The sequence below is a fragment of the Atractosteus spatula genome, chromosome 8, assembly GCF_055471065.1.
Source record: "Atractosteus spatula isolate fAtrSpa1 chromosome 8, fAtrSpa1.hap1, whole genome shotgun sequence".
NCBI lineage: Eukaryota > Metazoa > Chordata > Actinopteri > Semionotiformes > Lepisosteidae > Atractosteus > Atractosteus spatula.
The window spans coordinates 22,111,918-22,134,389 of NC_142713.1; the positions used below are offsets into that span (position 1 = coordinate 22,111,918).

Genomic DNA, 22,472 nt, shown 5'->3' on the forward strand with positions numbered 1-22,472 from the left:
AACAAAATCAGTCCCACTTGTTACCTTTATAAGCAATACAGAATTAAACAAGATAGATAGTAGCTCTGAATGTGATGCTAACTTGAGACCATTTCTCTTCCTCTAAAAACACTGCACACCAGTAAAGCCATTTTAACCCTGCACAAAAAATATATGCAACACCATATTAGTGGTTCTAGTTGAAGACTGCTGCCAGTATTCTCTGTCAGACGCACACAGGGTGTAAATGTTTTGGGAATGTCCTGTAATAAAAGCATTTTTTTGATGCATGTGACTAACATGCTTTTGGATGTGACTGGTGTGACTGTGCCCCTGAGCATTTCTCAGTGATGACTCCCACGTTTCAATCAATCTTCAGGCTTGATATATTTTTTTGTTTGCATGTCTAATTACGGCCAAAAAAAAACTATTTTATCACGCTGGGTGGAGACTGAGATACATTTGTTTGCATTAACTTTTGGATTTTTTTAATAAAATGAGCAAAAGCCTTTATCTTTAGAACTTAACCCCTTTTCCATTTTTTATTACTAAAGATACACAAAATCTGCTGGTATCAGCAGATGTGCACGACAAAACAAACATACATGTCCACAATTTTAATTAATTCAATTTTTATGACCGAATTAAGAAACAGAGTGTGTCTAATACTGTTATCCAGACAACTTTTATATAAATATATATTATATTATATATTTTATATATATATATTGCAGTGTGTATTTTTAAAATAATTTTGTTTTAAAGACTGCTCACAATACATTAGGTCTACTTTTGATTATGTGGTTTTATATCAACAGTGTTCATATACCAATTTTTAATTTTTAGAGATCACATTGTGCACACTGACTTCAAATGGACACATTTTGTTACTCAGTGCCATCATTTGTTGGAAAAAAAGTCATGGGAACTCACAGGTTCTGACATGAGATATCTCTCTTCCCCACCTATCTCAAGGTGTTTGTTCTTTGTGAGAGAAGTTGAGCATAAAAGAGGCTTGGATGGAATTGATATCAGAATGTGTCAGCAAGTGTTGTACAGGGCACATTCACAAGCAAGTACTATTTCACCATCATTATCCTTCATATCCCATTTCATAAATCCCACTGTCTGAACCTCCTTGAGACCACAGTAGTTATTCCAGAGCAGGCTAGCTTGATTGAACAATCTGCTGTGTAGACCTAATCTTAATCAAGGATCCGACGGGTATACACAGAGGTCTCTGAGAAAGATCTTGTGAAGTTCTCAGTCAAACAAAATACCGACTAAAGCCCTGCTTTAAAGAACATGAATAACTAAACATAAATTCATCTTTTTCAAGTAAACCTCTCTTGTCAAAGCTTGTATTGTTGTTCGCTCAACTTACCGTCTGAGAGCTAGCTAAATAGCATTTTGTTATATAATATACGTGTGTATGAGTATAATGACAAACTTGAACTTAGTCAACGAAAACAACATTTATGCAAGTTTGTGCTTTATTGATGCAAATACAGTTTTTCTCAAAGTAAAGACGATATCTACAACTTCACCACTTCATTTTTTTCAGTTTTTCATTCATTTAGATCCAAATGTTTTTTTAGCATTTTCATCTTTTAAAATGTTAAACAAAAGGAACTACCCAGGGAACAAATGCTACTTGCAAGGTTTTTTTTTCAAATAGTTTCTACCACAATCATTACTTCCTTTTTGATTAGTCTTTCCTCTTTTTTATGACATTCATTTTTCTCTTACCTGTTAAACCAGATGTTTGCAAAGCACATACTGCCTCCACCCAAATAAAACATTTCAAAATACACAGCTTCCCTCTGCTGGCCAAAACAATACTTGCATCTCAATAAACCTCAATTCAAACCTCAATTCCAGAACCGAAAAACACTTAAAAAGTAGTAAAGTTAATTTTAAGATATCCCCAAAACAAGGTTACAGTCTCCTTGTAAGCGATTTATAAAACTTTTTATTTCCTTTATGTAAAGTGTTTATGTAAAACAAAACTTTTGTGTTAGAAGACTAAACACTCATTTTTTTCACAACAATCATGCATCATGAGTGTTTTGCTGGAAAACAAGGATTCCAACACTTAAACTTATTATAATGCAATAATGCTTTATTTGGATAAATTAATAATAACAATTTAGTCAATGCATCAGCACAGATTATCTGCAGACTGTAGTAATGAAAAACTGAAATTAGCTTTACTAATAAACCCAAATACAATTTCTGTCATATGTGATTACAAATTTAGATGCCTGTTATTTGTTTTTTTTACTGTTCAGTAAAAATGAGTATAAATCTTACCTGGCTGAACTCTTGTGGCTTGCAAAAAATACTTCAAAGCTCTTTCATAATTGTTCTGGTTCTCTAAAGCATGACCAACATTATTCCAGAGTTTGGCGTTATTTGTATTGACCTAAAAGAAGAAATTAAGAAATATAAGAACATGTTGTACTTTAAAAATATTCCAAGTAAATGCGATATTGATCTTATCAAAATGTGCATGTCTCCTGTCAACAAGCCAAAGATCTAAAAGAAAGATTATGCATGCATTCTTATCTGAACCAAAGTCTCTTATGAAAGAAAGTAAAACTGTTATTTGAGATCCTGACAATCAGATAACTTTAACCTAAGTGATACATGGGTAACAGTTTTACATTAACCAAAGCTTATTGGGAACTATATAATTATTTAGGTTATTGATTGAATAATATAATTTCTTGGTGCAACAAGGAAATTAAATCTGTCTTCTAACAGATAACATGAATTTGAAGAGGTAGATCATGCCTAACCTGTTAGATATCTTTAAGGAAGTGAAGTAAATGACTTCAGGGCACAAGACATAATAGGCCTATATTTGGACTTACAGAAAATGTCCGTGCTAATGTTTGCACCCAAATACAAGAATAAGAATAAGAATAAGAAGTTACCTCAGACTGGAGTGAGAGGATCATGAGTGTGGGAACATTTCTATGCTTACTTTTTATAATTTAAATCAATGATCTAAACTCTGGTATAAGAAGCAAACTTGTCAAAATTACAGTGGGTATAAAAATAATATGCAAAGGAACAAGTAATAGATTTATTCCATGCTGAAAAGAGAAAAGAGAAAACACAAAGGTGTCACACCAGAAGAAGGCTCCACAGCCGAAACATTGTGTTTTCTCTCTTTTGCAGACTATACATGCTGACGCAGCTACCCACAGTGACGCACTGAACATTACACTGACTCTAGTCAACTTGTGTGGCAGTAGACATATGACATAGGTAGAAACCTCCTTTTACACAAAAGTGCTTTCAGTATAGATTGAAGACGACTTTCTCGTTTAGAAATACAATTACAAAGGTCTCAAACCAAGTTTTCCGTTGCCACAAGCCAATATGAAGAATTTGTTTCCTAACAGGACAACACAAGACCACAAAGTGCTTGAATTACATTGGTACAACTTGCAGAAAACAATGTTAAGGCTATTCCACAGTCATGTTTCTCTCCTGACTTGAGTCCAATAGAATGCCTGTGGGATGCTGAAATCAATAATGCCATCAAGTGGAGAATCTAGCCAGCTGGCTGTAGATGGACAGGAAAAGTGGTAGAACATCACAAAGCTGTCTATCCAGAGGTTGGTCAGGACTACGTGTCAGGGCTGCCAAGACTGTATTAATGTTCAGGAAGGTCATAGTTGACACTAATTGATTTTTACTGTGTATATCACATTTCATATTGAAAATGTATGATTTGTTGATCTTTTTCGTTCATGCTTTTTGCACTTTTTATGTATAATATGCTTATTTAAATCCATTATACCTAAGAGATGGTTTATTTACATACATCAGAATAATTATATATACATTAGCTATGACATATTGCGTCCAAAGTACCAGTACGTCTGAGAATTTCTCAATTCCAAACACAAAATATACCTCTTTGCTTTGAAAAAAGGGACTTACATTACCAAGACCTTCCCCTCAATATCATGTAAATGAACACATTTCTCTCTAAAAAGTATTTAATGACCACCACATCTTATTTTCAGTATATGAAACATTGACTATAAATCAAATTTGTCCTGATGGTTCTATAACAAAAGTTACTATTGCCATAGTAAATAATTAAGGCAATTATTCAGAACATGAAAAAGTAAAGCTGCATTTGAAAATGCTGAAAATTCTTTGTAAACTGACAAAAATAAAAAAAATCACTGAGCTATACCAGTCCTGTTTTGAATTATTAACATCCTGAACAAAAATGTAACTGGGTAAAAGAGTTCAGGATATGTGTATACTAAATGAACAGTACATTTCAACTCATTGTAAAAACAAATGAGGCAGAGGACATTTGTGGATAACAGTGACGGCAGCTGAACACAGAGGTTCTGCTCAGGTCGCCTCCACTCCCTTGAAAAAATGTATTTTTATCCAACAATTCTTGTTTTCTGTATATGAAGGTACCAAACTGGGATGTTCTTCAAGCTGTCAGTAATCATTGTATTAAAAGTTTTTATTTGTAAGTATTTATTTCATAACACTTTAACACTTAAGTACTAAGTGTTCTAAGTACTACCTACGTAAGACACTTGGAAACAGCTTAGAAACTACACACAATATTGTTTGGCCTCCAGCTAAGAAACACGTAGGCTTCTCTTGATTACGTGCATCATGCTGTACACTGCAATTATTGTGTACATATGAATTTAAACAGTTTTCCAAACATGAAACAGTATCAAATGTTTCAGTTTTACTGGTTTTGCACAATTTTGTACAACAGTGACAGGAGCACATTTTACCATGAATAACACCTACATTTGCTTTTGAACAGAAAGGGAATATGAAATGTGCTTCCATCATTATAAGTGGCTTTCACCACATTTAGAGGACATGCTAATGGACAGGTACATTTTCCAGATGCTCTGAATGAGTCCCTGTGGAATATAATTTTAAAATGTCATAACGTTCTGGATTATACACAAAATAAAAGTTTCCACAAAGCAGACACATAAAATAGTAACAAAATATAGTATTAATACTGTAATATAAATGTAAACTGCATATATAATTATATATTAATTTCATGAGGGTTGTTCAAGTACTCTATTCTGTCTTACAGTGATCTCAGGAGTTCTACAAGTGGTCATTAAAAGTATAAAAAGGTATAATTGCTTAAAAATACATAAAACCAAACTGCAAATCACGAATGTTGCAAATCTGCTTTACTTCTAGTATTCGAGCTTTATGAATACAAAACCCGTATTTTACTTAGCAAGTTAAAGTAAACACTGCAAGTTAAAGTTTTGTATACCTTTAAAGCAGAAGTGAACAGCGTGTACTCTGACTCCCAATCCCAGTTTCTATGAACTGTTTTGACTGCATGGGATGCCAGCAGAATGGCCACACCAAGCCAGGCAATGTTCTTCAGATTACTACAATCAAGAAAAAGGGAAAATGCAAAAAATACATTTTTTTTAAATATTAATGTATCCCTAAATGTAAATAGACATCACCAAAACTGATTATGTACTGTATAATACTAATGATCTAAACCCTGTATTACACTAAGTTCTATTCATGTAACAAAATGTCACTGTCTTATTTAACAAAATGCAAACAGAAATATTTTATAATTCTCTTTTCCATTTGTATTGTATTTCAAACTGAAATAACTAGCTGACTTTTCTAATGTATATTCTTACAGATTTGAGAAGAAATTAAATGTTTTGTCCTCTGAGACTGTTATATGAAATCAGTCTTTTTGCATTGTAACCTGGGCAGAAGCAGCCTACATTTACAAAGCACACTGTACAGAAACCAAAACAAAGTTCACCTTGCAGACATCACTTTAAAGTTAAAACCAGTCTTCAAGTTACAGGGTTTACTATGGACTATGCCATTTGCTATAAGGCAACCTAAGTACCTGATTTTTACTTTTTACTATGGGAAATACCATTAAGCATTAATTTTAAAGTCTTGCCAAAAATTGTATAAAAACTATTTTTTGATAATTTGATGGAACAGTTAAGGTTCACCAATTCAATTAAAAAATAAATCTGGGCATAATAAATTAACATATCACATGCACTCAAATGACAAAGAAACTTTTACTTACCCATTCTGGGCAATTTTCCTCCATCCATGGGCTACTAAAATACAGAAACCCATGCTGGGAACATAGAGCACTCTCTCAGCCACAACAAAACCCACAGGAAAAAACAAATTTGAAGCTGGAATAAATGGCAGAACTATCAAAGACAGCGCCTAGACAACAACAACAACAACAACAAAAATGGATTAGTTTGTGTCTTCTGTGCCCTGTAATCACAGTATACAGAATATTTTTACTTACGATCATAAATAAAAAATCTACTGATGCCTGATTTAAGTGAGCATCAAACTTTTGGAATTGTTGTTCAGAGAAGGTAGTCTTTGACATTTGTTTTCAGTGCATGCTTGTAGAGGGTATGGGATTCTTAGAAAGAATAAGGCAGATTCTTGATTAAAGGCACTTTCATAAACCGAATGGATGAATGCAGTCCCTAAAAATATCACAGTAACTTGTATCCTAAGAGGTAAGTGTGCATACTCACTAAGCTCAAGAAAAGTCAATACATTTGGATTGAACTTGTATAATGCACAATCAAGCCAATACAAGTGAAGTGTAATAAAACTAAATTACAACACAACCAGAGTATTCATTAATTTCTGAGGATGACTATTACAAATATTTTCTCATGCTACATCCTAGAATGTAATTTGTTAAAGAGCACAATGGTTTAAATCTGGAACTAATACAGATCCAATACTGCATATTAAAAATCCAAACACAAAAAAGTAAAAATTTAATGGGCCACCAGAGTTTAAATAACATGGTGGACTACCAAATATAGCACGTTTATGTATTACATGATTTGTAATGTGCCTGTAATAGGTCTATGCATGCTCTCTGGGTGAACTGTTAATAACAAATGTATGCTGGTATTTTACAAATTTGAGCCCTCCGGGACATCCAATACATGCCATTTCAATGAAAAACTTGCCATCTTTCTCTCCCAGGTGCTAGCCTTGTGGATGTTAAAACTCTGGACTTCACAGTGAAATCTATGCATCTCTACAACTCTACACTCTATGTTGGACACTTGCTGAAGAGCAAATTGCTGAAGCAAGAGACGCATGAGATTTAAGTCGGATGCTGTATCTTTGATGTGTGCCAATAAGCCTGTCCCAGCAGGCTCAGCGGCCACAATGGTACAGGAGACACCACACTGCCAATGTCAACAGAGAGCTGTTGATCTAGTACTACCAGTACTAGCCTCAGCAAGCCTGTTGAACTGCAACAGTCAGGTTTACCTGCACACCGCAGAATGCTTCAGGCAATAAATGATTACATTTCTCGTAAAATAAAGTTGCTAAAACATTAAAGAAGATTAGGGCCAAACAAACCAAGAATAAATTTTAAATATGCGGAATTTCAAAGCATATTAAATATTAGTCATTACAAATGATGAAAACAACTATTCATTTCAAAACAGACTTGCCTGGTTGCATCAAAAAGTCAAGTGGAAGTGGAAGTTCTGTGCATGGTAAACTTTTGAACCTCCTGCTGCAGTTAGTCACATCAGGATTATGTCTGCTTAAAAAATGAGTTTATTTTCATATTTTGAGTATGTTCTACCCATTTAGCCCTACACACTATAGCAACCAGCACATATGTTAATACAAACATTTACTGTATGTACCTAGTTAGCCCAATAGAATCAATGTAAATGTTAAAGAAGCAGTGGTGTTTCTTATATCAGGTATGGGGATGAATGATCCATACAATTTCTAACCACTTCACCCAATTCAGGCTTTCAGGTGAGCCAGAGCCAAAGACGGCAGGGTACACCCTGGACAGGATGCCTATTCATTGCAGGGTACATGAGGACATAGACCCTCGCACACCCATACCAGAGCCAATTTTCCCAGAAGCCAATTAAACTACCAGTATGTTCTTGGACAGTGGAGAAAACCAGAGCAGCCTGAGAACCACACTGAGAACATACAAACCCAACATACCAGACCCGGAACTTAACCTAGAGCCCTAGTATCGCAAGACAGCAATACTAACCACTGTGCCACCATGCCTCCAAGATGAATTATCCATTGTTCCTAATAAGGTAACACTTTGAGAAAAGACTCAAGGCAATTGGCAGAAGGGCCAAGCCAACAAGTATGAAATTATGAAGATCAGAATTCAGCTATTATTATACATACTCCTGCCACTTAATATCAATTACGAAAAAAAGCTATTCGTCATTTGTTTGAATAGAATTGGAAGAGGTCATGGAAGAGCTGGAGCCTATCCCAACAAGAAATGGGGGCAAGACAGTATACACCCTGGACAAGACACCGGTCCACTGCAAAGCACACACAGACACAAACACACACACCAAGGCCAGTTTTCCCAGAAGCCAATTCATCTCCCCGTACATCTTTGGACTGTGGAAGGAAACTGGAATGCTGCATTAACACGGGGAGAACATACTTCATGTGAACCAGTTCCAGCACCCAGACTACAGCTCTTCTTTGCTGCTTCACTACAACAAAGGACCAAGACTGGCAGGAAATCAGACAATTGTCAGAATTATTAGAAATCTATGTTCACTGTAATTTAACTGTAAGGCTTCCAAACTACCCGACTCTTATGTCCACAACTAGTGCAACATACGTATTCTTAATTATCTGAAGCAATATAGAGATCCTCACATTTTTATAACAGCACATTTACACATCATCTGAGTGACATTATACCATTAGCCTTCATTGTTAATTAACATATAAATTTTTCTTGGTCAGTAATGCATTACTTTATATAGTTTAAAGTATGAGAGAATAATACAAACGCCTTGCATAACCACCCATTTAATGCTAGTATAACAATTCTCATTGGTTAAATACGATTTCTCAAAGTTAATAGTTGTTGCTGTAATTATGCTATGGTAAATTATTAAAACAATTCTACTTTTTGGTAAACCGAGCAACAGATTATCAGATTTTCTCTAAATCTATTATAGGGAGGCAGAACTTTGCATGGTTAAAAATATGATTGCATCATTAAAAATAATCAACTGAGTATAAAGTAACATTAACTAAAAACACAATAATTGTTATGAAATATTTTAACTTATTGGATGCAATGAGTATAATTTGGAGTCCTTGCCTTTATAACAGCTATCTAGCAAACAGAGCGAAATACATGTTAAATGAATTCACACATAGTGATTTTAAATCACTATGTGTCACACATAGTGTGAATACAAGGAGGAGGTCAATCTCCTTACAACGTGGTGTGAAGACAACAACCTCACCCTCAATGTCAGCAAAACCAATGAGCTGATCGTTGATTTCAGAAAACTGCAAAACGGACATGTCCCTATCCACATCAACAAGACTGAAGTGGAAAGGGTCAGTAACTTCAAACTCCTTGGCGTCCATATCACTGAGGACCTCACATGGTCTCTCAACGCCACCTGTCTGATCAAGAAAGCGCAACAGCGCCTGTACTTTCTAAGACGGTTGAAGAAGGCTAAGATATGTCCCCAGATCCTCATTGACTTTTACAGATAGCACACTGACAGGTTGCATCACAGTGTTGTATGGCAACTGCAGTATTGCTGACTGCAAAGCCCTACAGTGGGTGGCGAAAACTGCCCAGTCCATCACTGGGGTTGCTCTCCCATCCATCCAGGACATTTGTGACAGACAGTGCTTGAGAAAAGCTCTAAGCATCATCAAAGACCCCAGACACCCCAGCTACAGACTGTTTGACCCTCTACCATCTAGAAAACGGTACCAGAGCATTCGGGCCCAGACTACCTGACTCGGAGACAGTCCCAGCCTCTCTCACCTACAATCTGAACCTCACAGTGCCTTCTCTCTTACCAAAACTCAAACATATATTGAAATCTACCTCTACCTCACATCTCAAGAAGCTCACTCCCCATAATTTTCTATCCTTAATTTAATTCTGTTGATGAATGATTTTGCACATCTGATGTTGTTTTGCACATTACCTGTTACCTGTTGTTGTTTTGTTCATTGCCTGTTGTCTCTGTCTTTCTTTTCTTATACAATTGTATTGTTGTTGTTTTTTTTGTACTTTTTACCGTCTGAGAGCTAGCTAAATAGCATTTCGTTATACCATATACTTGTATATGAGTATAACGACAATAAACTTGAACTTAAATCCTTTTTGTGTTGTATAAAAAAGGATGAGCAGGTTGGCATTTCTGTTTTCTTGCTGCTTTTGGAAAGGCTGTACCATGAAGGTGGAACCCTAACCCTAACCCACTGAAATTCCAGAGCATTCTGGCCAATAGGAACGGACATTTTTAGATGACAATGTTGATACGATACATAAAAATCATCAAATGCTATTATAATATTATTAAACTTATTTAAGAGTACACAGACTTTGCAGTTCCTTATCTACCATAATCCTAATGTTCCCTTGTAAAGACAAATATTCTTTGATAACATGAATGACTGCAGGTACAGAAATACAGAACACAAATTCATTACCTGAATAATATAAATATGGATCCTAATTTAAAAAAAAATGTTTTATCTGTATTACTTTTAATGTTTAATTAAAAATGGACTAAATTAGTTTATTACTTCAACGATGCATTTGCTTTTACACCAACTTAAGCAATCACTTTTCAACTAAGATCTTGGTTACTTTGTTACCCACTAGCCCTTGAGCCAAATAAAACACAAGCAGCCTGATATCAAAATGTAACAGGCTTAAAAAGTTTCTTTAATGGTTCAGACAAATCCCTTGGTTTTTAAAGTGTAAGAAGGGAAATTTTATACTAATTAAGATTAATCTCCTCTCCCTGAGACAAATCATAAGAGGATAAACAAAGTTTGTACAAGTTCATAAACTCTATTTAGCTTACAAAATGAAGCTATTGCAGCACTATTTCATATTATTTCAGGTCAGAATCACAGCGAGTTACACAAGATATAAGATTAATGACCTTCCCATTTAAAAAAAAAATATTTTAAAATTGAAATTGAACTCTTGATATTCGGAGCATAAAAATTAAAATAACATTTTTTTTTTCAAATGCTACTCCAGATGGATTTTATAACTCATATTTTACATTCGTTAAACAAGAAGGAAAGTTAAATGCTTTTTAATACACAGTGCTGATGAGGGAGACCTCCAATCACACAGTATGATAATCCATGGACTTACATGGTTTTAAGAATTTAAAGGAGTATTAATATTCTATGCAGCATGAGTTTCTTCCTAGGTTAAATTGGTATAGAAAATTTTCAATACTCATTCTAACCTGCTGCCCAGTGATGTGAACACAGAATAATTGCAATGATTTGCCCATATAGGTGCTGCACTTCACTGTTGGTATCCTGGCATAAAATGCTTTAGAATCCTTATAGACGAGAAAGCACTGTTCAGTTAATATTCACTAACTCATAATTATTTAATAGAAATGAATTTTAACCAAAGTTAAAATAATAGAAATAAATCCACATATTTCTGATGTTTTATTTTTACCATTACATGTAAGTACCCTGGAAGATGTCACAGTGTCAATATTGATACTTTAAAGGTTAAATATAAAAAATAAAACTTAAAATAAAACATATAAACATATATATAACTAAAATAAAACATGTAACAACATGCATTGGGCTGTGTCATCATATTCAGGGCATGCTCTGCTTTGGAGGATAAAATGAGAAAGAGTGACAGCACAGTTAACAGCACTGAGCTCAAACATTTCACGTTCACTTTCTGAACCTTACCATGATAACAGTTTTTGATGAGTTCTCAGAGTATCGGAGACTTTGATATACCATCAGCCCAAGCAAACAGTAGAAGGATATGGTGGCAAGATTTCTGACATCCAGTAAGGACTCAACTAGTGGAATAGTACCCATTGTCCAATCACAACATAACTCGGATGGGTTCAGGAGTAGCCAAGCATTAACTGGCAAGAGGTAGTTAAAAGTCAGCTGCCTTGTAGGTGTTTGGCTAACAGCCGCAGGGTTATCAAATCTAAAAAAGAGAAAAGTGCACCATTAAAAGAAATATACCTTAAAATAGAAAGTTACTACACTTAAACATAGAGGTAGTATATTTTGTCACTTAGATGTTTTATGGTTAGGTGGCACTCACAAACAAATCAAATTCATAATTATTGCACTTATAATTGCAATCCACCACCACTAAAACATAGCACCCACCTGGGTTACACACAGCAGTCTTTATGCGGAGACACTGGGGTTAACAGCTCTACTCATTCAAAAATTACCCTGGAATCGTTAATGGCCAAGTAGTCAGAATATGTAAAGACTTATCTGATTAATGGCACCACTAAAGAGCCAAGTGGCACATACTGGGGCATTGGTTTAAAAATCCCAAACCAGGGGGGAAGTGTCACCTACTGAGTCCTAACCAGGTGCTATCCAGAACCAGTCTAACTACATTTCTGAGATCTGACAAGATCAGGCTACAAGGTAGTAAAGCTGCTGCCAATTACTTGTCCTGTTTGTCATTTATCTTCATGTCTCAATTGCTTGGGCTGCAGTCTAAAGTTCAACTTAAAATTCTAAAGATATAAACGAATACACTTTCTAATTTGCCTTGTCTGTTGTATGAAGAACAACATGAATTCACAGATATAACTTCCACCATGAGATCTTTATGCTTTACAAGACATTGTCTGCAGAATATTTGGAAAGGGATTAATTTGTTCCACACAAAACACTATTGCACCACATAGCAGAATACAAGATCATGAAGAGAATGGATTTGCATAAAAGGAACCAGAAAAAAACCTGTCAAGACTGATTTGTCATTGAAACCCTTGAAGTAAAACAAAAATGACAGATTTATATTTTAGTATACTCAGTTTGGAAAACTCTTAAATCATTTTATGAAATATGTAACATGAGGGTATACAGGAATCTACATATTGCTATTTGATCATACATGACTAGCGAACACTACTACTGTACATAAAATCTGAATGACGTTTTTCTTGAAGTGACACTGGTGTTTGTTTATACAGCATTGTGAAACCATAATACTAGCTAAACCTTCTCACCTTGCAAGAGCAATAAGGACATATCAGACAGGAATTACAATACTACTCACTATCTAACAATAGGTGGAGATCTCTTCTCAGATGATCCCATTTCAATAGAATACAGTTTACACAGATTAAATCTTAGCTTTATCTCAATTTTTAACTGTAAATATTAAATGTGTAAACTGGTGGACAAAATTCGAGTTTGCACTGAGTTTCAGTCTGGAGTTCTGTATTTAATTTCTAGCAAAATTTCATGACCGTGAACTGGTGTTAAAAAGAGATGTGTAGAAAAATGTACTTATTTTTTCAGAGGTATTCATTAATGTTTCCAATTTTGTGTCTGCTTTTAAGAAATTTACATAATGCCAACAAAATAACCAACAGAATGAGTTTTCAACTCTGATCCTGTAGAGTTGAGTTTTTCAGCAGCAGCATCTGTGAATTATGTCTCAAATAAATTAACTAGTTTAACATTATTGGGAAAGATAAGAAATTTGAATACTGTTTTGGCACGGTACAACCAATATGTCAGTAAATGAAAACTGGTGAAACACTTGTGTGTGTCTAAAAGATTGACAAAGGTTTTATTCTAATTCAAACCAAATATCACAATCCTTAGTGGAAAAACTCTTCTAATTCAATGACATCTGCACACTGTGTAATATTTTATCTACAGTGGTGTGAAAAAGTAAGCACACCCCATGAAAAGGTTTGTCTTTTTAACATTTTTGGACAAAAGGATATTTGATCGTCCTTTCAACGACACTGATAATATCAGTGATAGATAATGGTAAAATAATTAAAAGATAACATTGAAAAAAATCACATTTTGCACTCATTTGTACTATTTAAATTGACAGAAATGCAATTTCCTTGTGTGGAAAAAGTTAGTACACCTTACCTTTATCATTGCATCAAATGCCTAAAATTAGAATCAGATGCACCAAAACAGGTGCAAAAGATTAGAACATCACTAGAGAGTAACTTGGAGGGCACTGCCTTATATAAACATCAGAAACCTGTGGTCTGGTTTGGTCTTAGCAATTGAGGTGTGTGGCTACATCATGCCAAGATCCAAAGAGCTCTCTAAGCCCTCAGAAGAAAGACTGTTGATGCCTATGAGTCTGGGAAGGGTTTTAAAGCTATTTCCAAGCAAATTGTAGTCAATCACTTCACTGTCCAAATGATCATCTACAAATGGATACAATTTCAAACCACTGGCAATCTATCCAGGCCAGGTTGTCCCACCAAATTCAACACAACCGCTGACCGAAAGATGCTGCAGGAAGTCTCCAAGAACCCCAGGATAACATCAAGGGATTTACAAGCAAGTCTTGCCTCAGTCAAGGTCAAAGTGAACTATCCGAAAGAGACTGCACAACTTTGCCCTACATGCGAGGTCAGGAAGGAAGAAGCCTCTGCTCTCAAAAAAGAATGTAGATGCACGACTGAAGTTTATCAGACAACATCTAGGTGAAGATCAGGACTATTGGAACAATGTGCTCTGGATGGACGAGACAAAGGTAGAGCTGACTGGCCACAATGCGAGACGTCATGTTTGGTGAAAACGAAAAACTGCCTTTGACCAAAAGAAGCTCATACCAACTGTAAAGCATGGTGATGGAAGCATTGTGGTTTGGGGCTGCTTCTCTGCCTCAGAGCCTGGCCAGTTTGCCATCATAGAGTCATCCATGAATTTCACATTGTACCAGAGAGTACTTGAGGAAAATGTGAGGCCATCTGCCAAAAAGCTGAAGCTGAACCGTAAGTGGACCTTGCAACAAGACAATGACCTAAAACACTCAAACAAATCCACAAAAGAATGGCTCAAAAAGAAGAAATGGAGGATTATGGAATCGCCAAGTCAAAGCCCAGATCTTAACCCCATAGAAATGCTGTGGGCAGTACATGCAATAAAGCCCTCAAACATCATACAGTTGAAGGAGTTATGTTAGGAGGAGTGGGCAAAAATGTATCCAAGTCAATATAGGAGACTGATAGACAATTACAAGAAAGGCCTACAAGAAGCGATTTCTGCCATAGGGGCCAACACTAACTATTGAAGCTAGGGTGTGTACTTATTTTTTCCACAGCAGACAATTGCATTTTTTACTTTTTTTGTTGAATAAATTATTGCAAAGAATAATTTTCATTGATATTTGTTAAATTAGATCACCTTTATCATATTGTTGAAATTAAGATTAAATATCCATAAATGCAAATATGTTGAAAAACACACACCTTTTCATGCGATGTACTCACTTTTTCACAGCACTGTATTTACTACTTCTGGTGATTGTGCAGCTCTTTTAAAAGCAGACTTCTAGAAACAAGTAACACTCTATATAAATAATTCAGCTGTATAGCTATCTTTGTTTAGTGAATTTATAATTTTGTGATATTAACATTATTCTTACCTGGTAAACACAGGCAGCTGAGATTGGATAACCTGCACCCTTATAATTACCAATAATAAAGTGCTGATAATGAGAACAATAAGCTTTAATAGTGTTTGCAGAATAGAATATGGAAGACCATCTTTTCCTCGCAGAACCTGAAGCAACGTGTCAACCAACATAGGCAAAGTAAACTGAAAAAAAGAAAAAAATATTATTACAAAAATACCACACATTTATGTCTGGCTACCTATATTTACAAAAACACACTGAAGAAAAATGCAGGGTTAAAAAATCACATTATCTGCTTCTGATAACCTAAATGTAATATATGTAAAAAAGAAATATAAATATTATGTCTTTATATAGCTATTATATAGTATATTAATAAAACTTTGATCAAAAGTAAGAATGTGTTCCTTCGTGTTTGATGTCAAATCCATTCTCAATAAATGCAGATTCCACCTTTATTAAGACTTCTCCACCTCCACAACATAACACAAAATGGAACTTTTTATATTTGAGCAATTTTTGCTAAAAATCAAATATTGCAGCCATGTGACCTATATGATATGTTTACTCTCAAGTCACTTTAACAATCTTGTCAAATTTGAGGAATTTTCATCTAGGATTTTGAATTTCGGATGGATTTAAAAATAACAATAGGGAAAAATATCTCAACAATAAAGTTCCAGTAATGATTCAAGTCTTAATTTTTAAGTTTCACCTTTTTACTTAATTTATGATAATTCGAAAATACCCACATACAGTGGTGTGAAAAAGTGTTTGCCCCCTTCCTGATTTCTTATTTTTTTGCATGTTTGTCACACTGAAATGTTTCAGATCATCAAACAAATTGAAATATTAGACAAAGAAAACACAAGCAAACACAAAATGCAGTTTTTAAATGAAGGTTTTTATTAAGGGAAAAAAAAATCCAATCCTACATGGCCCTGTGAGAAAAAGTGATTGCCCCTAAACCTAATAACTGGTTGGGCCACCCTTAGCAGCAACAACTGCAATCAAGCGTTTGCAATAACTGGCAATGAGTCTTTTACAGCGCTGTGGAGGAATTTTGGCCCACTCATCTTTGCAGAATTGTTGTAATTCACCACATTGGAGGGTTTTCGAGCCTTAACCGCTTTTTTAAGGTCATGCCACAACATCTCAATCGGATTCAGGTCAGGACTTTGACTAGGCCACTCCAAAGTCTTCATTTTGTTTTTCTTAAGCCATTCAGAGGTGGACTTGCTGGTGTGTTTTGGATCATTATCCTGCTGCAGAACCCAAGTGCGCTTTAGCTTGAGGTCACGAACAGATGGCCAGACATTCTCCTTCAGGATTTTTTGGTAGACAGCAGAATTCACGGTTCCATTTACCACAGCAAGTCTTCCAGGTCCTGAAGCAGCAAAACAGCCCCAGACCATCACACTACCACCATCATATTTTACTGTCGGTATGATGTTCCTTTTCTGAAATGCTGCGTTACTTTTACGCCAGATGTAATGGGACACACACCTTCCAAGAAGTCCAACTTTTGTCTCGTCAGTCCACGGAGTATTTTCCCAAAAGTCTTGGGGATCATCAAGATGTTTTCTGGCAAAACTGAGACGAGCCTTTATGTTCTTTTTGCTCAGCAGTGGTTTTCGTCTTGGAACTCTGCCATGTAGGCCATTTTTGCCCAGTCTCTTTCTTATGGTGGAGTCATGAACACTGACCTTAACTGAGGCAAGTGAAGCCTGCAGTTCTTTGGATGTTGTTGTGGGGTTTTTTCTGACCTCTTGGATGAGTCGTCGCTGCGCTCTTGGGGTAATTTTGGTCGGCCGGCCACTCCTGGAAAGGTTCACCACTGTTCCATGTTTTCGCCATTTGTGGATAATGGCTCTCACTGTGGGTCGCTGGAGTCCCAAAGCTTTAGAAATGGCTTTATAACCTTTTCCAGACTGATAAATCTCAATTACTCTGTTTCTCATTTGTTCCTGAATTTCTTTGGATAGCAGCATGATGTCTAGCTTTTGAGGATCTTTTGGTCTACTTCACTTTGTCAGGCAGGTCCTATTTAAGTGATTTCTTGATTGAGAACAGGTGTGGCAGTAATCACGCCTGGGTGTGGCTAGAGAAATTGAACTCAGCTTTCCAAAGATGTGATAAACCACAGCTGATTTATGTTTTAACAGGGGGGGGGGCAATCACTTTTTCACACAGGGCCATGTAGGTTTGGATTTTTTTTTTCCCTTAATAATAAAAACCTTCATTTAAAAACTGCATTTTGTGTTTACTTGTGTTATCTTTGTCTAATATTTCAATTTGTTTGATGATCTGAAACATTTCAGTGTGACAAACATGCAAAAAAATAAGAAATCAGGAAGGGGGCAAACACTTTTTCACACCACTGTAAGTAAATCTTTAATGCAACACCTTTCTTTTTATTTTGATATACACTATTTTTACAATTAATAACAAGCTGATGACGCAAGAAATGTTAAAACTTCCTTAACGTCTGAAACATAGTGAATGCTAATGGCTACTTCTAATCAATTTAGTAGTAACCCTAGAGTTTAGTGGTTTACTGGGTGAGAAATTTGAAACCCTCCTCCTATGTAGAAGGAGCTTAGGTGCTGCTGCAAGAGCTATGATAGGAGGGAAGGATGCAAAACAATGCACACGCTGAAAGCAGTGTCCCATACCTATATTCCCTCTAAGACAGGTATAGGTATATATTAGACCTTGCTCTAAAACTTCTGTTATTATATGAACTTCAAATGTCCCAACAGTGTACAGTGTCTCTTACGATATTCCATAAATTAAAAAAAGACAAAAAGGAAAAAAAAAGTTTTGAAATATCTTCAAAGATATGATTGATAGAAATTTCAGGATGTTCTTACCCCTTGAGCAACAAATACTTCATAGACACAGCAGACTCCAATGACAGTTATTCCCTGCTCCTTGCATAATGTTGCAACTGCCACTAACAACACTGTCAGTGCAATAGGAGTCCAGACTGCAAAACAATAATATTAAAATAACTTTCAAAAAAGCTTGCCATACTTATCTACAATAAGAGGTCTGTTGCAAAATTCTAACACCTCTTTAATGTAATTCATTTGTTTTATACATATGCAACATTTGACTTACCCAGGACAACTTGGCATTGGCAAAATGAAATGAACTAAAATTGCTTGGAGGTATATTCATCTGTACTGAAAACTTATGTGTCAGGGAAAATGTAAACCCCTGTGTACAGGTGTTTTTTTTTCTCTGGGACAGAACAGATCCCAATACAACGTTCTTTATATTATTTGGAAATATGATCAATTAAACAAAATATAGGCAGATTTTCATGTACAAGTTTCATGAACTCAACACACAAAGTTGAAAATAATAAAATACAAGATTTTAGACTTTCAAAAAATATGTTATAAACTATACACCAAACATATGAACACATTCAAACTCTAGGTGAAACTATACAATAAAGACTTTTTAATTGTAGCAGTCATGATAGATCTGATTAAAGTAAATGGTGCTGTAGTGAACTGCACACCCATTATCTAAAACAGCAATCTTAGAAACGTGTTGCCTAATGTCTTTGCTTCCAGAGATTGTCTACATATTTCTGAAGAATGTCATTCAAGGAGATATGAGTGAGGACTTCACAGCACTCCGAAACAGCAACTATGACCATTCATTGACAGATTTTATCTGTAAGGACAGAAGTTGCTTCACTTTTCAAAGAGATCAAAGAAAACTTTAAGCATGCTGGTTTATTAACTAGGGCAGTGGTTCTCAAACTGTGGTATGCGTACCAGGAGTGGTACGCGGAGTGCCGCCAGCTGGTACGTCATATGACCCTGGAACTTTGTTGTGTGCGCTGAAAAACTGGGACAGGTTTTCATATTTTCTATTTTAATACGTGTCGAATACGCAGCCGACGTACTACGATACAGTGCGCGCTAATACTTGAGTGGACACAAGAAATACTATGTAATTCTATACCATTCTATAGGAATGTGTGCTACTAATGTACTGTAAGTGACCAATTGTATTTTAAAAAAAGCTATCTCCAGCAAATAGGGAGGTAGGAGAATGTGCGTGATCTTGGAACAATGCCAATGTTGTAAACACAGGAATGCACAGAAATGCGTGCTACGAATGCTGATAATCTTGTGAGCACAGGAAAGCGTGATAGATAACAAAAAAATATTTAAGAACTGTTCTAAGTTAATTTGAGAAACATACACCGAGCGTCTCTGTGTTTCGCACCCATGCGCATGAAATAAAAACTTCTTTTAACTTCTGAGACAGACTCCAGAAACGGAAACGGGGGAAAATGCAAGGTTGCGGATTGCTAAAGCAGGTAAGCCCCACACTATTTTTGAAGAACCTTATTTACCGTTGGCAAAAGAGCTGACACATTATGTGTGGAGAAAAAGCTGCTAAACAGCTCGACCTGCTGCCCCCTCCGAAAGACACAGTCACTCATAGAATTATTGAAATGGCGGATTATATCAAAAGTACGCTGATAGAGCGCATTAAGATGAGCAGATTTTTTTCACTGCAATTAGATGAGTCTGTAGTCGATTTGGCCAATTTGCTCGTTTACATTAGATACGAGTTTGAGGGTACGTCCCATGAGGACTTTCTGTAAGCCACTACCAACAGGAACTACAGGAGAGCACATATTTCAGCTTCTGAATGAATTTATCGAAGAGAATGGCATCGACTGGATAAAATGCGTCGGAGTTTGTACAGACGGTGCTAGAGCAATGACAAGCCGGTGTAGTTGCACGAAATAGAGAGGTTGCTCCAGAAATTAATGGACGCATTGCAACATCCACCGCCAGACCTTTGCTGTCAAGAAAATGCCTGACGATTTAAAATCTGTTAGACTCTGTTATGAGTTATAACAAGGCTTGAAAAATGAATTCACATCTGCTTTGCTTGACTAAACAGACTCACCCCTCTCAATGAAATGGTGCTTTTTTATTGTTTATTTTTATTTGTTGCTGTTCCTGTTTTTTTTCTTTAAAGCGCTTTAAGAAGCCACCTTTAAAGGCGCTATATCAAATCAAGTTTATTATTATAATATTTATTATATGTGTATGTGAGTGTGTGCGTGCACACACGCTTTTGATGGCCATTGAGAATTTCTGGGGTTCCTATGAGAAGATGACTTGTAGGTGGTACTTGGATGCTTTAGTTTGATCAGGGGTATTACTTGGTCCAAAAAGTTTGAGAACCACTGAACTAGGACAAACAATGTTGCTGACCTGTTTTTATCAGAAAATAAAATCAAGAAAGAAGCCAGATATCAAAGAATGCGCAAGACAAAATAAAAATGACCTCTGGAAAGAGACTGGGATGGATTTTGCATGGATGATGTTAAACAACAGAAACTTAACTATAAAGTTGAATGGAAGAATCCTCATCATGGATAGTCAGAAAATTTGCTGGTCTTTCAACTCCACAGTTATTATCGACAAGTACGGTGTCTTGCAAATGTATTCAAACCTTTGACTATTTTTTGTATTTTGTTTTTTTAAAGCTTGCAATCAGGGCACTTTAAAGTAGCACTTTCATGCTACACATATAACCTACTCTGCACATTCAAAGCCAAAACAAAAAAAGTAGTATATAAATAATATGCAAGAAAAACGGAAAATGTCATGATTGCATAAGTATCCAAACCCTTTGATGTGAGAAACCCAAATTAGTTTAGGTGCACATAATTGACTTGAAGAGGCATACAATTAGTTGATTGGCTTCAGTGTGTGTAGAACAGTAGTAGATGACATGATTTCACAATACTGAGCACCTGCCTCTTTGGTCCCTCTGTCAGGTGGTGAATTTCAAGAAAGAATTCAACCATGAAGACCAAGATGTTTCCAAAGAAAGTCAGAGATAAAGTTGTATAGCTGTAACGTACAGATCAGGAAAAAAAGTACAGACAATGTGCACTGTGAGGTAGGCTAGAACATTCACAAGTGGAACGTGGAACTACACTAGCTATACACAGCCTAGATATGCAAAGGAACAGTCTGTGGAGTCTTTTTCAGGTGTGGCTTCTTTGGGTGTTTCTTTTCTTCTCTTTCCAGCATGGAATAAACCTTTACTTGTTCCTTTGCAGCCTACGCATACTTATGGGGCTACCTACTTGAACTTCCACAGCCTAGATATGACTGTTCCTCCTAACTTGACAACCAGGCAAGCTGGGACATTGTTTACTCACGCACAATTTCAAACATTTGAGCCAAGGCAAAGTCACTGTTTTCCACACAGTTACATCCCCAACCATCCACTGCACAATGCTGGTCTGTAAGACTGTGTGGAAAACTCATCTCAGAACCCACATTGACTTTGCAACAAAGTATTTAAGTGATGTTGCAAAAATGTGGCAAAAGGTTTTGTGGTCAGCATAGTGCACCACTCAGTCAACAACATCCCTATTTTTTTCTAGTTTTTTCCCCCCAACACCACACCCTGTCTTTAGAAGATAACTATTATTTCCAATTTTGATATTTTCTAAAAAATTCTCTTAAGATTATTTTTTCTCTCCGGACCCATTCAAGTAAGCCTTTAAAGGACCCCATACATGTTTAAAGTAATTAATTTTCCCCTCCAAGCTATGAGATATCTTTTCATATTTAAGCTTGATAAATACATTCTATACATGTTGTTCCTATAGTATAGTATAAATCACTAAGGATATATATCCTATATATAAACATATATAGTATACATGTTTAAATTCTTATACAGAAGTAATTTATTGTGTATTACTCTAAATGGATAATTAGCATTATTCCAGACTGTATCCCAATTTATTGTATCTGACCCCACAGAGATATTGGCTACCCAATGGGAGGAACAGCTGCTGATCACTAAGTCTCAGAAGATTTAGGCAGTAGACTTTTAAACTTTGCAATATTGAGGACATAATGGGGACAAATGTTAGATGCAATACTTCTGAGAAGGATATAAGCTTATCACTAAT

The 22,472-nt window shown here is 35.8% G+C and overlaps 1 protein-coding gene across 5 annotated transcripts in view; it reads right to left on the bottom strand.

The window, feature by feature from the left end:
• The window catches only part of tmtc3 (transmembrane O-mannosyltransferase targeting cadherins 3), a 58,201-nt gene that overhangs the window by 22,615 nt on the left and 13,114 nt on the right, over positions 1–22,472 (bottom strand). For all 5 annotated transcript variants that reach the window (XM_088923992.1, XM_088923995.1, XM_088923993.1 and 2 more), the window contains exons 5-10: positions 18,364–18,479; positions 15,500–15,672; positions 11,794–12,046; positions 6,089–6,237; positions 5,285–5,405; positions 2,293–2,404 (exon numbers count right to left, since the gene is read on the bottom strand). In XM_088923992.1, the coding sequence (XP_088780118.1) occupies positions 2,293–2,404; positions 5,285–5,405; positions 6,089–6,237; positions 11,794–12,046; positions 15,500–15,672; positions 18,364–18,479 (924 nt within the window). The remainder of the gene's footprint in view (positions 1–2,292; positions 2,405–5,284; positions 5,406–6,088; positions 6,238–11,793; positions 12,047–15,499; positions 15,673–18,363; positions 18,480–22,472) is intronic.